General features: G+C 41.4%; 2 protein-coding genes across 6 annotated transcripts in view; both read left to right on the top strand.

The window, feature by feature from the left end:
- Nucleotides 1–8830, top strand: part of LOC115112962 (adenosine kinase-like) — a 330614-nt gene extending 321784 nt beyond the window's left edge. For all 5 annotated transcript variants that reach the window (XM_029640075.2, XM_029640072.2, XM_029640074.2 and 2 more), the window contains 2 exons: nt 7758–7844; nt 8144–8830. In XM_029640075.2, coding sequence (XP_029495935.1) covers nt 7758–7844; nt 8144–8268 — 212 coding nt within the window. In that variant the 3' untranslated portion in view covers nt 8269–8830. The remainder of the gene's footprint in view (nt 1–7757; nt 7845–8143) is intronic.
- A 7020-nt stretch (nt 8831–15850) lies between these two features.
- The window catches only part of LOC115112960 (K(lysine) acetyltransferase 6B), a 41413-nt gene continuing 40410 nt past the window's right edge, over nt 15851–16853 (top strand). The window contains 1 exon segment of the mRNA XM_029640068.2: nt 15851–15985. The gene's annotated coding sequence lies outside the window, so the exon portion shown is untranslated.

Genomic DNA, 16853 nt, shown 5'->3' with positions numbered 1-16853 from the left:
TACTGGATGTAGATCTCCTGTTCATATATCAATCGTTCAGCACTCTGTTGATGTCTGTCTGACTGCCGACATCTTCAGGCCATCCTACATGTAAAATCGGTTTGCACTCGGTCTCGGCAGGAAAACGTTATTGGTGTGTTCAAGCCATTAAGGAAGTGTTCCAGAAAAGAAGTATCATTTATTCCAACTTTAATTGTTGATTTAGTCTTCATAGTGGAATGTATTGACAGTGTTAACATGTAGTACACCATTCTGGCAAGGCATTCATTTATCTGATGTCTGTCACATTACAATGGCATTGATTTCTAATGAAAAAGAGCATGTAATGATTTAATAAGCCAAGCAAGGCTCTGTGTACTCATCATTTAGTAGGCTAAATATCCAGGGTATAAATGTCTTTATTTTCACATTGTACCCTATATTTGTCTCAAGTTATTGGCATGGTGTGAATAATACGCATTGTTTTGAAAATAATTAACAAAGTACTTCATTGGTGCACATTTCAAAGCGAGTCGCCTGTTGAAAGAATTCCTTTTGGTTTGCAAAGCATTCAAGCCTTGTTAATTAGGGAGTGGCAAAGATTAAAGAGAACAAAAGCAAGACAATTGTGAACGGTTTCCAAGGATGTATTTCATTCTGAAAACAAATCCTGGTTTCTTTCTTTCTTGAATCAATGCTACAGGTTAACTGTTAGACAGTAACACTTGAGTCAACACCCACCCACACATCCCACAACAGGCCACCCCACCCCAGCACAGCAAGCCAACCAATGACCTTGCTGATTCAATGAGCAAACCATTATTATTTTGTTTTATACTGAACAAAAATATGAACTCAACATGCAAAGTGTTGGTCCCATGTTTCATGAGCTGAAATAAAATATCCCAGAAATGTTCCATATGCACAAAAAGCTTGTTTCTCAAAAATGTTGTGCACACATTTCTTTACATCCCTGTTAGTGAGCATTTCTCCTTTGCCAAGATAATCCATCCACCTGACAGCTGTGGCATATCAAGAAGCTGATTAAACAGCATGGTTATTACACAGGTGCAGCTTGTGCTGGGGGCAATAAAAGGCCACTCTAAAATGTGCAACAATACAATGCCACAGTTGTCTCGAGTTTTGAGGCAGCGTGCAATTGGAATGCTGATTGCAGGAATGTCCACCAGAACTGTTGCCAGATAATTTAATGTTCATTGCTCTACCATAAGCCGCCTCCAACGTCATTTTAGAGAATTTGACAGTACGTCCAACCGGCCTCACAATTGCAGACCACGTGTAACCATGCCAGCCCAGGACCTCCACATCCGGCTTCTTGTCCTTAGGGATCGTCTGAGGCCAGCCACCTGGACAGCTGATGAAACTGAGGAGTATTTCTGTCTGTAATAATGTAATAAGTATTTCTGTCTGTAAAATACTCATTCTGATTGGCAAGTGGGTGGGCCTATGCCGTCCCAGGCCCACCCATGGCTGCTTCCCTGCCCAGTCATGTGAAATCCATAGATTAGGGCCAAATGAATTTATTTCAAATGACTGATTTCCTTGTAGAATTGTTTAAATTGTTGCATGTTGCGTTAATATTTTTGTTCAGTGTAGTAGTTGTTGAAGAGCCTGAGCCGTGTAAGAAAGAGTACAGTTGAAGTTAAAATGACGGACTGCACTTGGTGACCGTCCCCTCAATTACAGACAGTGAAATGTGAAGTTATTACAAAAAAGTAATGTTTTCAGACATCCCATCAGCCAACGTCAACAGAGACAGCGTTTTGGCAGGAACGTGTTTATGACCATTTCCATGACTGTGTCTTGTGTCCCAAATGGCACCCTATTGGCTATGTAGTGCACTACTTTTCATGGGTTCTGGTAAAAAGTAGTGCACTACATAGGCAATAGGGTGCCACTTGGGACACATACCATGACAGTTCTCTGCCAATGAGGACTTTGTGTTTCCACATCACCTCGGAGTTTGGTGCACTTGTAACCTGAGCTAACGTTTCAGTCAAGTTTACTAATTTGACTCTCAGAAGAAGAGAATATTGGCAGACAGAGGAATGGATGGTGGAAGGAAGGAAGAGGAAGGGAGTGTTATACTGTGGCGGTGTGATGTTTCTATCGTTATGTTCACACTTACTGTAAAATAAATGGGGAAAAAGGGACGTCATAAGGCTTAATTTACATTTAGCAGACACTCTCCTCCAGGTAACTAGGTAGGACAACCACATATCTCAGTCATCGTAAGTCAATAAAGGCTCTCAGCAAAGTCAGTGCTAGTAAAGAAAAGACAAGTATAAGAAACTTCAAAATTGACAATCTATTATTCAGTAGTCTACAGTTCTCTGTACAGCTTTGTAGGTGTGGTTTTGTGGTCTTACAGAGTGGTGCGAGATAGTGGCTGCATCATAGACAGTGCAAGATATGTGATTTCCCCATTACAAAGTTCATGTTAAGAATACATTAGTGAAAGGGATTATTCAGTACTACTCTGTTTAAAGTATAGTTTATCTCTACCTCGTGTGTACAGTGCATTCAGAAAGTATTGAGATCCCTTGACTTTTTCCACATATTGTTACATTACAGCCTTGCTCTAAAATTGATAATCCCATAATGACAAAGCTTTAACAGGTTTTTTGAAATATTTGCACATTCATTAAAAACAAAAAACAGAAATACCTTATTAACATAAGTATTCAGGCCCTTTGATATGAGACTCAAAATTAAGCTCAAGCTCCTGTTTCCATTGATCATGCTTGAGATGTTTCTACAACTTGATTCAATTGATTGGACATGATTTGGAAAGGCACACACCTGTCTATATAAGGTCCCACAGTAGACAGAGCATGTCAGAGCAAAAACCAAGCCATTCGAAGGAATTGTCCGTAGAAATCTGAGACAGGATTGTGTCGAGGCACAGACCTGGGGAAGGGTACCAAAATGTATGCAGTGTTTAAGGTCCCCAAGAACAAAGTGACCTCCATTCTTAAATGGTCGAAGTTTGGAACCGCCAATAATCTTCCTAGAGCTGGCCACCTGGCCAAACTGAGTAATCAGGGAAGAAGGGCCTTGGTCAGGGAGGTGACCAAGAACCCGATGGTCATTCTGACAGAGCTCTAGAGTTCCTCTGTGGAGATGGGAGAAACTTCCAGAAAGATAACCATCTCTGCAGCACTCCACCAATCAGGCCTTTATGGTAGAGTGGGCAGACAGAAGCCACTCCTCAGTAAAATGCACATGACAGCCCACTTGGAGTTTGTCAAATGGCACATAAAGACTCAGACCATGAGAAACAAGATTCTCTGGTCTGATGAAACCAAGATTGAAACTCTTTGGACTGAATGTCAAGCATCACGTCTGGAGGAAACCTGGCACCATCCCTACGGTGAAGCATGGTGGTGGCAGCATCATGCTGTGGAGATGTTTTTCAGCGTCTGGGAGACTAGTCAGGGTAGAGGGAATGATGAATGGAGCAAAGTACAGAGGTCCTTGATGAAAACCTGCTCTAGAACGCTCACAACCTCAGACTGGGGCGAAGGTTCACCTTCCACTAGGACAACTACCCTAAGCACACAGCCAAGACAATGAAGGAGTGGCTTCAGGGCAGGTCTCAATGTCCTTGAGAGCAAGGACTTGAACCCGATCAAACATCTCTGGAGACCTGAAAATAGCTGTGCAGCGAAGCTCCCCATCCAACCTGACCGAGCTTGAGAGGATCTGCAGAGAAGAATGGGAGAAACTCTCCAAATACAGGTGTGTCAAGCTTGTAGCATCATACCCAAGAAGTCTCGAGGCTGTAATCGCTGCCAAACGGTGCTTTAACAAAGTACTGAATTAAGGGTCTGAATACTTATATACTTTTTATAGTTTTTGCAAACATTTCAAAACCTGTTTTTGCTTTGTCATTATGGGGTATTGTGTGTGTAGCTTGGGGGGAAAAAAACAATTTACTCCATTTTAGAATAAGGGGTAAAGTCAAGGGGTCTGAATACAGTAGGTTATGGCATCATGGTCGGGTCGTTATTGTAAAAGAGAATGTGTTCTCAATGCCTTACCTGGTTAAATGAAATAATATGTGGTTGTGGGGTTTTTCTTAGTTTAGGTAGGCCTAATATGTTATATGTAATTGCCATTACAGTTCAGCTTTATAATCAACTAGCCACTTCATTTTCCAGCTGGTTACGTCTGAGATGGTTGGTTTCTCTTCCTCCTCTGCCGCCCACTCTGAAAACCTTTATGAGGAAATAACCTTTTGTTTGAAACTGTGTAAACATATTTACCTTCTGCATTTTATTGCCCTCCAATAGATCCTCGTTAAAGGATTTAAAGTGTACTCATTCCAATTAGAGCCTCTAAAGTGTCCTGTATTGTTATTTTTCGTCACTAACTCCCATGGTAGCCGTTTTCAGGCTCCCTCTCCAGAATTAAACCCTGACTCCCAGTTCTGTTTCCCAACAACAAAACCAAAAATGTCACTCAAACAGAAGGGTCTTTTTTTGGAGGGGTTCAGAAAGACTCATAGGGGTGTCCACTGAAAGTTGACTAGCAACAACAACTGGAAACTAAAAAAAACACTAAATTTGCCCAAGAAGAGGCAAACAAAATTAAAACCAACACCAAACTTAAAGACAGGAAGCAAACCAAGAAGGTGACGCAAAACAATAACGGAAGATCAGACCAAGGAATGTTTTTTTCTAGAAATCAAATCAGGAGCGCCAACTAAAGGTGTTGACCCTCCTTCTCTCAAGATCAGTGGAGCACTGGGCCAGCCACTTATATATAGCACCTGGGCCAGCACAGGTGAAACGCCTTCCCACTAACGAGTTGGCAACCAGTATGTCTAATAGCAGTATGTCTAATAGCAGTATGTCTAATAGCAGAATGTTACATGCTAACGTGCTATACATGCTAAAAGTCCAACCTCAAAACAAATGGAAAAACTAAAACCTGTAACACCCTCAGGGCTATTAAACTGAACGTCTGCAGTAATAATAATCGTGTTTGGAATCAATGCTCAATAATTATACTAGATTCTATTCTTCTTTTATAAAGAAAGGTTTTAATTAAAAACACCAACACAAGACTATGCCTGCATCCCAAATGGCAGCCTATTGCCTTTAAAGTTTTGACCAGAGCCCTATTGGTAGTGCATTATAAAAAATAAAATAAAAAGATGCACTATAGGTGGAATAGGGTGCCATTTGGGACACAGACATTGTCTTGTGTATGTGTTTTTAATTCATTCCTCCTCTTTAAATACACACACATCTCACAATTGATCATTGTAATCTGTTAACTGTAGAATAATTGACAAATTGTGATTTATTATAAGCACAATGTATATGTTAAGATGTGTGTGTGGTTAATCATTTTCAATAGGGAGGAGGAAGGGTCCACATGCTTCATTTGCAACATGAATTAAGCAATGTCGTTATGGCGCTAATTAGCTGATCATAAAAGGATCTCGGTTTTATTGTGATTTATTATCAAAGTAATCAGCTGCTTCCTTGAAAGGAGGGCGGAATGTTCTCTCAGACTGAGATGCCTATGTGCTGATAGTTTTTTTAACGTTCTAACCAGTAGGCTACCTGCCGCCCCAAATAGTTGGTCATATCAATGTGACCGACTGGTCACTGTGCCACATAGGCTTCATTAATCAAGGTGTGTTAGAACATTCTATTGTTAAAACCTTACTGACATCAGGTCATAACACCAGCCAGCATTTGTGAAACTATTTCTGACAATTTATTTATTTTATTTTCACATGGTGGCTTGATTTGTTTGAAAGGCCTACAGTATATGCATAATATGCTATGTAATTCAAGATAATTACTTTGAGTCTTATTCATGTATGCCACTGGACTCTGAGGATGTTTAGGAGTTTTGTTGAAATTGATGAGGCGAGGTTGCCTTGTTTTGCAACTAGAAAATGAATCCGTGAACTGTTCTATTTGCAGTGGGCCTCGTAACGTTACATTATGATTATTGTTAGCTCTTTTCTTGTCTCTTTAAAGGTGCAATCTGCAGAATTATAGCTATGTATGGTAATAGTGATAGCTGAGTGTACAAAACATTAGGAACACGTGCACTTTCCATGACATAGAATGACCAGAATGACCAGGTGAATCAAGCTGAAAGCTATGATCCCTTATTGATGTCACTTGTTAAATCTACTTCAATCCGTGTAGATGAAGGGGAGGAGACAGGTTAAAGAATGATTTTTAAGCCTTAAGACAATTGAGACATGGAATGTGTATGTGTGCCCTTCAGAGGGTGTATGGGCAAGACAAAAGTTTTAAGTGCCTTTGAACGGGTTATAGTAGGAGGTGCCAGGCGCGGTTTGTGTCAAGAACTGCAAAGCTGCTGGGTTTTGATGCTCAACAGTTTCCCGTGTGTGTCAAGAGTGGTCCACCACCCAAAGAATACTTGACACAACTGTGGGAAGCATTGGAGTCAACATGGGCCAGCATCCCTGTGGAACGCGTTTGACACCGTGTAGAGTCCATGCCCCGACGAATTGAGGCTGTTCTGAGGGCAAAGGGGGGTGCAACTCAATATTAGGAAGGTGTTCCTAAATGTTTTGTTAACTTGGTGCATATACCCATTGAAAACAAATTGCAGATTGTGGCTTTAAACCCCAAATTCCTAGATCTTTCCAACCCAATAAGAACACTGTCAGCCTCCTCATGTTCCTTTCATCCAAACGTCAGTCTTTTGTCTCCCACACCTGTTTGAAGGTTCATGTTGGCACCAGAGCCCTTGGTTGCATCCCAAATGGCACCCTACTTCCGATATACTACACTATTTCTCGATAGAGCTCTGGTCAAAAGGAGTGTACTAAATATGGTGTCATTTCGGACACAGACCTTGCCTTGTTTGAAGACCCTGTGTGTGGTTTGGATTGTACCGACATAAGTTCCTGATCTAATGTCATTCTATACCTCAATACTTTGTTGTCTGGTAGATTTTCTTCTTTTTTTTCACCCTGCCAGTTTCGTTTTTTTGACTTGAAGTTTCTTTTGAAGTACATGTGCTACTGATAATTGAAGCAATACATCCCACTGAAGATAATATACAGATGTAGGATCTTAATTTGACCCAGATTGCTACAGCAGGAAAATAATCCTGCTGCAACAGGATTATAATTCATGGAGATTTTTGTAGGGGTCAATCAGGTCTCAAATTTCACAGTGGAAATTACAAACTTCAGAAGACTTTTTAAACCTCAAATATACTACAAGTTTACATTTCCTGTATTGCAGGAAATGTCTTCGCAGACAGGGTGATCAAATTAAGATCCCAATCCTGTACAGTACTCATTTAATGGATTTCAAAGTGAAACCTTAACTTGTTCTTTCATGGCCTAGAACCCTTATCCATCTTGATATGATACTGAGTTGAAAGTGTAGAGGCATGTCAACACTATGCATTTTTATTGTATTGTGAAGTCGGCCAAATCACAGCTGAAGATATCTCTTGTGAAATCACGCTCAGCTGACTGATCACAGTGTGTATGACATTTGGAAGCATGGTATTCTTTGATCTTTGACCCAGGGTCATATAGATCAGGGTTTCCCAAAATCGTCCCTGGTTGTTTTTTTCCCTAGCACTACACAGCTTATTGAAATAATCAAAGCTTGAAGAAGAGTTGGTTATTTGAATCAGCTGTGTAGTGCTAGGGCAGGACTGAGTTTGGGAAACCCTGATATAGATCATAATAATTATCTAAATGATATGCCTAATTTCTTCTCTCTATCTCTACCCCCCAGGTGAGAAGGTGACCATGTTTTCTGTCCTGGACATTGACCAGAACGACATTGTGGACACTAACGGAGCAGGAGATGCCTTTGTGGGAGGTGCAGTACACTAGTCTGTCTCCTCCCTGGTTTCTCTCTTGTTTCTGCCAATTATCCTCTCCACAGCATATACATAGATGCCCAATTAATCAATTATATTCCCATGTTCTATTCCTTTGATACATCTCCAGGGGAGTTCTGATTGTCTTATAGTGGTGCCCAGCTCTCCCCACCCCCCTGTAATTCAAACCATTCTGTCAAATGTTATATTGAGGAGTGACACTTTAATAAACTTTTCTTCTCTGCTATAGTCTTTTACTGACCCCTGACCCTTGCTTCTCACCTCTCTCTCCTCCCAGGCTTCCTGTCAGAGCTGGTCCAAGAGAGGCCATTGGAGGAGTGTATCCGTGCTGGCCACTATGCAGCCAATGTCATTATCAGACGAGCAGGATGTACCTTCCCTGAGAAACCTGACTTCCCTTGATGTACCCAACCATTATCCCCCAACCACAAATGTATTTTCCTTACCTTACAAACACCTGCATAAAGCTGTGTGTATGTATGTGCCTCAAAGTTGTGTGTGTAAAGTTTGTTTAAGGTTTACAATAATTACATGGATATAACCGGTCAACAACATTGTCGCTATGTGTTGTAACTTGCTGTGAGATTATTGATCATCAGTGATTCAATTTGCTTCAGTAGATTACTTTTTAAGCAACTTTCTAAACAACACTCCACTTTCTATGCACCATCTGTCAGTTCAAAACCACTAAATATTAACTCTCATTTAACTCATTGTTTTGGCTTTGCTATTAAAAGGTTACGATGTCTAATACTAAGGACCAGGGGTTTTTCCTCGCCAGGTCAATAATACGTGGTCTAGAAAAACTCAGGGCCCTACTATCGATAAAGTACTGTCTGAAATGTGGAGTTTGATATTATTATTATTTTCCTAAATGTTTACTGAATACAATGGTATGTTGCCAAGTTCGTTTTGCCATGACGCACAATATTGTTCATTAAAACAACAGGCGTGGGTGGTCTGAGACTTTGTCAAATGTTCCTTGAGTTCATACAATGCCTTCACCCCACATTTCCAATGCCTTATCATCTTGAATGTAATAAGTAAAGTAACAAATGCACAAAGAGTTTGACTGTTACCATAATACCAAGTTGTGTATATCTTTCATCCATTCCAACCACTTTTTGATGAATGATTGAAGGTGTGGTTGCAGCAAGCTAATCATTTTCTGCATCCTACTGGCTACTAAAGATAATGACTGTTGTGTTATTGTAACAGGCGGTGTAGATCTTTCATCCATTCTAACCACTTTTCGATGGATGATTATAAACTCAGCAAAAAAAGAAATATCCTCTCACTGTCAACTGTGTTTATTTTCAGCAAACTTAACATGTGTAAATATTTGTATGAACATAACAAGATTAAACAATTGAGACATAAACTGAACAAGTTCCATAGACATGTGACTAACAGAAATGGAATAATGTGTCCCTGAAACAAAGGGGGGTCAAAATCAAAAGTAACAGTCAGTATCTGGTGTGGCCATCAGCTGCATTAAGTACTGCAGTGCATCTCCTCATGGACTGCACCAGATTTGCCAGTTCTTGCTGTGAGATTTACCCCACTCTTCCACTAAGGCACCTGCAAGTTCCCGGACATTTCTGGGGGGGAATGGCCCTATCCCTCACCCTCTGATCCAACAGGTCCCAGACGTGCTCAATGGGATTGAGATCCCGGCTCTTCGCTGGCCATGGCAGAACACTGACATTCCTGTCTTGCAGGAAATCATGCACAGAACGAGCTGTATGGCTGGTGGCATTGTCATGCTGGAGGGTCATGTCAGGTACCATGAAGGAGGATGTCTTCCCTGTAACGCACAGCGTTGCGATTGCCTGCAATGACAACAAGCTCAGTCCGATGATGCTGTAACACACTGCCCCAGACCATGACGGACTCTCCACCACCAAATCGATCCCGCTCCGAGTACAGGCCTCGGGTTAACGCTCATTCCTTCGATGATAAACGCAAATCCAACCATCACCCCTGGTGAAACCGTGAAGAGCACTTTTTGCCAGTCCTCTCTGGTCCAGTGATTGTGGGTTTGTGCCCATAGGCGACGTTGTTGCCGGTGATGTCTGGTGAGGACCTGCCTTACAACAGGCCTACAAGCCCTCAGTCCAGCCTCTCTCAGCTATTGCGGACAGTCTGAGCACTGATGGAGGGATTGTGCGTTCCCGGTGTAACTCGGGCAGTTGTTGTTGCCATCCAGTACCTGTCCCGCAAGTTTGATGTTCAGATGTACCGATCCTGTGCAGGTGTTGTACACGTGGTCTGCCACTGTGAGGATGATCAGCTGTCCATCCTGTCTCCCTGTAGCGCTGTCTTAGGCGTTTCACAGTACGGAAATTGCAATGTATTGCCCTGGCCACATCTGCAGTCCTCATGCCTCTTTGCAGCATGCCGAAGGCACGTTCACACAGATGAGCAGGGACCCTAGGCATCTTCCTTTTGGTGTTTTTCAGAGTCAGTAGAAAGGCCTCTTTACTGTCCTAAGTTTTCATAACTGTGACCTTAATTGCCTACCGTCTGTAAGCTGTTAGTGTCTTAACGACCGTTCAGCAGGTGCATGTTCATTAATTGTTTATGGTTCATTGAACAAGCATGGGAAACAGTGTTTAAACCCTTTACAAGGAAGATCTGTGAAGTTATTTGGATATTTACAAATTATCTTTGAAAGATAGGGTCCTGAAAAATGGACTTTTCTTTTGTTTGCTGAATTTAGATGTGTTTGCAGCAAAGTAATTATTTTTGGTCCTGACTTCTGTATTGTTAAACGTGATGGGAAAACAGCTAAACCTCCATCATTAGCAAAATGGGGTCCAGGGCAGGCCAGATCCAGCCCCAAGCCTGGGTGTCCTAGTACAGACCAGAGAGCTGGGTAATCTCCAAGGGGCTCGTAGCGTTCTAACTGGATTCTCCCAGACTCCCGGATCTCTATAAATACGTCCAAATTGGCACCCTGCTTCCTACATAGTTCACTACTTTTGACCAGAGCCCTATGGTCTCCCTATGGGCCCTGGTCAAGAGTAGTGCACTATATAAGGACTGAGGTGCCATTTGGGATGATGGCTCCACGGCTGATGGAGGTCGTTTCTCTCAATTATGGGATTAGAGGTGCCTCTTCATGGTGATCATTAGAGAGCCCTGGAAATTAGGCTGATCCTGCACCCAGCTGGCTGATCCCCCCCTCCCACACCCAGCTGTGCTGTTGCCGGGTGTTGGATAGGGGAGACAAGGATCACCGAGAGGCCCCAGACTGTCCCTTCCTCCCTCCAGGCATGGGGGCACACAAGTAGTGGATAATGGGGATTGAGAGAAATTGGGATATGTGCCAAATGGCACCCTATTCCCTAGATGATGTACTACTTTTGACCAGGGACTATTTTTCTTAAACCCTTTATCGATTTATTTTTGCCTCCCTGATAAGGTTCTGGTCAAAAGTAGTGCACTATATAGGGAATAGGTTATGAGCCAGTACTACATTGCTCCTTTAACAGTAGTGTATACAAACGGTAGCCTATAACCTATACTATTATCCTAGACTGAGGTCAAAATGTGCCTATGTCCCATATAACTGTGAAACTGAAAAATTGAAATACAAAAACACATTATGCAATATGCCATTTTCATATTGTGTATAAATAATAGTACAGAACTCAACCTGTTTGCATATATTTTCCCTTTATTTTCTGGGCTCATTAAATGTGAAGAGTGATCCTATTCAAACACCTCTTATGCAAAGGGCTGTAGATCCATTTAATGATGCTTGGTTTATGCGTTTATGTTAATCAGGGGCATCTAGGTGAAAACAGGCTCTAGCCAAAATGTTATTAACAACTTAGAGACACTTTTTTCATCAGCGTTTTAAGGTTTCACACAGATGCGCTTTGAAAAGGACCACATTTCTGATTGGCAGAGATCACACTCCGTAGCAGCTGGTTCATTTGCTTCTCAACTTGACAGATGGCAAAACCCAAACACAAAGAATGCGTGACAAATGGCACCCTATTCTCTATTTCGTGCACTACTGGTCAAAAGTAGTGCCCTAAACAGAGAATAAGATGCGATTTTGGACTTAAACAAAAATATGGAGCCGTGATTAAGTAATGAGAATGAGGAATGCTGCGTAGTTTACCGCGAGAAGGAAAACTGTTAACCACACTTCTACCGTGATTTACTTCATTTTAAAGTGTAAGAACAGTAGTTTAAATGTTACGGATGTGTCATTGTCTCTGTCTCAACAACTAACTGGTTAAGGTCCCCTGTTTCTCCCTTGTGGTGTGCGATACCCAAGTCTGAATTCTACCAACTTCTAATGTTCTTAATTTATACATATACAGAGTTCAATTAGATCAGAGCTGCTAGAAGAACATATGTCGTTGGCAAATTTGGGCTCATCATATGAGAGTTATATTTTCAAAGAAAGAACACAATTCGTATGTCTGGTATTTACCCTCATTCATCAGCACCATCCCTTCTTTGAATGCGTGAAAAGCAAAAGCAGTGTGTCTGCATCCCAAAAGCACTATATAGGGAATAGGGTGCAATTTGGGAGAGATCCTATGGGCCCTGGCCAAAAGTAGTGCACTATATAGGAAATAGGGTGGCATTTGGAACAAAACGAAAGGGTCCTGGTCAAAAGTAGTGCCCAACATTGGGAATAGGGTGCCATTTGGGATGGGAATTGACTGACTGGGGATGTAGCCAGAGCAGACCAGACCAGTGTTTTGCCCCGCAGATGGGCAGCAGTGTTGCTGAACAGCACTGGGTGGCAGTTGGCAAGGATTGAGAGGAGAGATGGGGGGATGGTCAGACTGTGTGGATGGCACATGCTCCAGCAACATCCCATTTTATTTATTTTTTTAACCTTTATTTAACTAGGCAAGTCAGTTAAGAACAAATTCTTATTTTCAATGACAGCCTAGGAACAGTGGGTTAACTGCCTGTTCAGGGGCAGAATGACAGATTTGTATCTTGTCAGTTCGGGGATTTGAACTTGCAACCTTCCGGTTACTTGTCCAACACTCTAACCACCAGGCTACCCTGCCGCATAAATGGCACCCTATATCAGTTTCCCAACTCCAGTCCTCTAGTACCCCCAACAGCACACATTTTTGTTGTAGCACCAGACAAATTCACCTGATTAGGGGCAGCAGGGTAGCCTAGTGGTTAGAGCGTTGGGTTAACCGAAAGGTTGCAAGTTCGAATCCCCGAGCTGACAAGGTACAACTCTGTCGTTCTGTCCCTGAACAAGGCAGTTAACCCACTGTTCCTAAGCTGTCATTGAAAATAAGAATGTGTTCTTCACTGACTTGCCTAGATAAATAAATGTCAATTAATTCAACTCATTGAGAGCTTGATGATTATTTGACAAGTTGAATTAGGTTTCTGGGGCTGCAGCAGAAATTTACCCCTCATTGTGCAGAGCCTGGTCCTGGGGGCATGGAGGTTCATAGGGGTAGAGAATGTCTAACAGGTAGGTGGGTCCGATGCCATTTAGGGCATTGTAAACGAGGAGGAGGAGGAGGATTTTACATTAAATTACTTGAGGAACATGCAGCCAATGGAGATCAGCAAGGATGGGGGTGATGTGCGCAGACTTTATTTTGTTTGTGCTAGAATACTTGCGGCAGTGTTTTAGCTGAGCTCTAGTTTATGAAATAAATCTGCGGTCAGGCCCCCAAGAACTGCGTTTCCATAATCAATTCCGGATAAAATGATTGCATGGATTAGTTTTTCTGTGTCAGATGTGGGGAGAGAGGGTCTTATGCGGGAGATGTTATTCAGGTGAAAGAATGACGTTTTACAGACGTGACTAATGTGGGCATTGAAGGAAAGAGCAGGGACGGATTTCACACCCAAATTAGTGTAGGCAGCAGCTGTAACATCTTGAGGTTGTTGATGGATAATTTCCATAATATGATTGAATCATACTGTTGATTTATTGGTGTCCATTTAATAGACTATGAGTCTTTGTCTTCTTGTCTGTCTTCCTTTAAAATGATATCAATATAATTTTTTGTAGGTGTCATTATTCATAATGATTTTATGTTATGATCATGATCAAGGACTTGATGTCTTCATTATATTAAGATTGGGTCAATTTAACAATCCCTCTGCAAAAAGACCTATCCAGCTGGTTCTATGATCAGAAGATGCTTGGAAACAAGGTGGCCCAATTGGCTGCATAATCTAGGAAGTTATTCCGAATAACGGCAATTAATGCCAATGTCAATTTGTACACTAGCTGTGCAAGTATTATGCCACTCGCAGAATTACAACCCTGGATAAAGACATCAAGACGCGTTGCAAAAAAAATGTAATCTTCCCATGCACATCCCGGGACATTTTAATGTGGAAAGTGAAAGTGACATTACATTTGCCGCTATGATCATTGGGGAAGCGCTACTGCTCTACAGGGGCGACGGTCTGCTCCACTTCACTGACTGAAGTAGGGATGTCTACAGTGAAGAAGAAGGGGGAGGGAGGTACCACTTTGTCACAGGCTGCTATGTAGATTAACCTTTCAATTAGTTGTTATCAGGTCCTCTCTGTCTCAGCGCGAGCCTTCAGCGAATCGTTTAGAGATTAAAAATACAAGGAAACCCCCATATGGATGTGCCGCTGTGAGTGTGATTATTTATATCCGATCGTCGTTTCAGTCATCGTGTTAATAAAGAAGAGGACTGTATCCGATAAAGAAAACTTGAAGAGGTAACTACCAGCAAATATTTACGGTAGCTAGCCGATGCCTTTTTCTCTCACTGGTTACATGTTCATCCTTGCATAAAACTTGCGTAATTTGTTTTGCCTCCTTGCCCAGCGTCGGTCGGAAAATTTTGTAAACGATCTAGCCTACATTCCAAGGAGACTGTATATCACTGACTAATAATGTGTAAACGAGAATGGACCTGCGAGTCGAGTGAGAAATGGATGGATCGCGAAACTGTAGCAATACATTTATTATTGAGGCACAGTGAAGATGCTGCTACTCCAATTTCCCGGGTCAACTACTCCGTTTGTAGGCTATGTGGAATCCCCCCCCCCTCCTCCCCCCATGTGTTTATTTTCTAGTCGGAAATGCAGTGCAAGATAATACAGATAAGTAATTGTCATAATTTACACGGTAGAATGTTGATGATCGCTGTAGCCTAACATGCAGGCACTCGTGCTATGTAGAGAAATTCTACCGCTTGATGGATAAGAAATCCTGAATGATTATTTATAGTGTGCCCTATTTATTATGATGTAGCCCACCCGTAAACGTTTGGTAGCCTACATGAGTTGGTGAAAACTGAAATCAGTGAATTGTCGGTGCTTCTGGGAATAGGCTGTAGTGAATTTCCACAAGATTGGAAAATAAAATGAGAACACCAGTTTGTGGGGAAAGAAGTGTCGGGTAGCATGGACAACCATAGCACGATAATAGACCATCACCTTCAAACATTTTTAAAACTTGCTGCTTTAAATCAGCAGTCAAGTCTTCGCCGTTTTTTTTGCAAATAAATGATGGATTTAACAAACAACCAATTAAAGTCTAAAATGATCCAAATCATTTTGAAGTGTAACCAATTGTTTCAAGGAGGAGTCGTAGTAAAGGTGGGCTGTCGTTTGACACAGGATATAGTTTAACCCGAAATCCTTAATTTAACCACTGACCTGCGGTAACTTTTATGTTAATGAATGACAATCTAATTGAGATACAAAAGCTATATTATATTGTCCCTATAGTGCACCAACTTATTCAGTCAAACGATAAGTGCTTAGGGTAAATATAACATCAATTCATGATACGAGAAGACACCTTAAGAGGCGGTTCAATTGAGTGTAGTGACAGATCAAGCAGCCAACGCAGTCCCTTCTAAAGTGAGCTCATATATAATGATTGACATGTACTTTATCAAACCAGAAATCGGATCTTGCCTTTACAGCCAATATTAAAGTTGCTAGGGAGGGCACATTAGTGTAGGTAAGGTTTAATGAGACTCCATTGGATTGTAATCAGCGTCATGTCGGATTTATGTAAACTACAACATTGTAACAAAATGGCGACTGTTTAGGTCACGTCATTAATGCAGGCAGCAATGTTTTTTCCTACAACTCAACTGATACAAGCAAGGTTAGTTACATATTATCTTCTCGTTCGTAAGCGTCTCATGTTAGTTTGAACATAAATTGCCGTCATAAATTTCTGGTAACCATCCCTCCGCAGCTGTCAAAAAGTGCAACAATATGAATTGATCGTGTGCGGCTAACATTCAAGCTCGCGCCGACTGCTAAAATGAACAAATCCTTGTTTATCACTCGTTACGCATACAAGCTGTCAAACTCGCGTGCAAGAAGTCAAACTCCATTGCCCTTCTTGTTCTACATTGTAGCTGATTTAGAAACACTGAGTAGTCTAGTTTGGTCAACTGGTGATGTTACAATGAAGCATTTAACTATCAACAAAAAAATAACACATATCACAAGTCATTTTGATAGGTGTTTTAACATATATTTAACAGGTTACATTTAATCTCCCTTGTTGTTATGACTGTAGTCAGTGTCATGACAAATTCATCTTGATCATTATTTTACCACAAACTATTGCGTGAGGTTAGGTCAATCGGTGGATTATAGTATCAGACTCAGACTACGGATTAAGTAACATTAGCCTATCCCTAACCTACCTAGAATCATCTTCAATCCGTCTGAACTGCTTTTATAATCCATCTGTTTCTCTTGAGTGTTGTTGACCTTCATTTCATGTTGTCTTGGTCTGCTTTTCAGTAAATGTTATGGTGAGGTCTCAGAATATAGCCTAGCCTACTAATCCAAAAACACTTAAATTGGTCATGGCCCAATGTGTAAAGTGTATACTAGGCCGATCCCTCACAATTCACTACCAGTAATCAAAACAATATGTTTGTCTAATGTGACCATGGGCTACTAGTACTTGATACTCAGCAAAGGTGGTGGGTGAAACAAATATATGTAAATTCTGT

The sequence above is a fragment of the Oncorhynchus nerka genome, linkage group LG28 (assembly GCF_034236695.1).
Source record: "Oncorhynchus nerka isolate Pitt River linkage group LG28, Oner_Uvic_2.0, whole genome shotgun sequence".
Taxonomy (NCBI): domain Eukaryota; kingdom Metazoa; phylum Chordata; class Actinopteri; order Salmoniformes; family Salmonidae; genus Oncorhynchus; species Oncorhynchus nerka.
The sequence above is the reverse complement of the archived record's forward strand: the minus strand, read 5'-3'. Positions and strand labels throughout refer to the sequence as shown.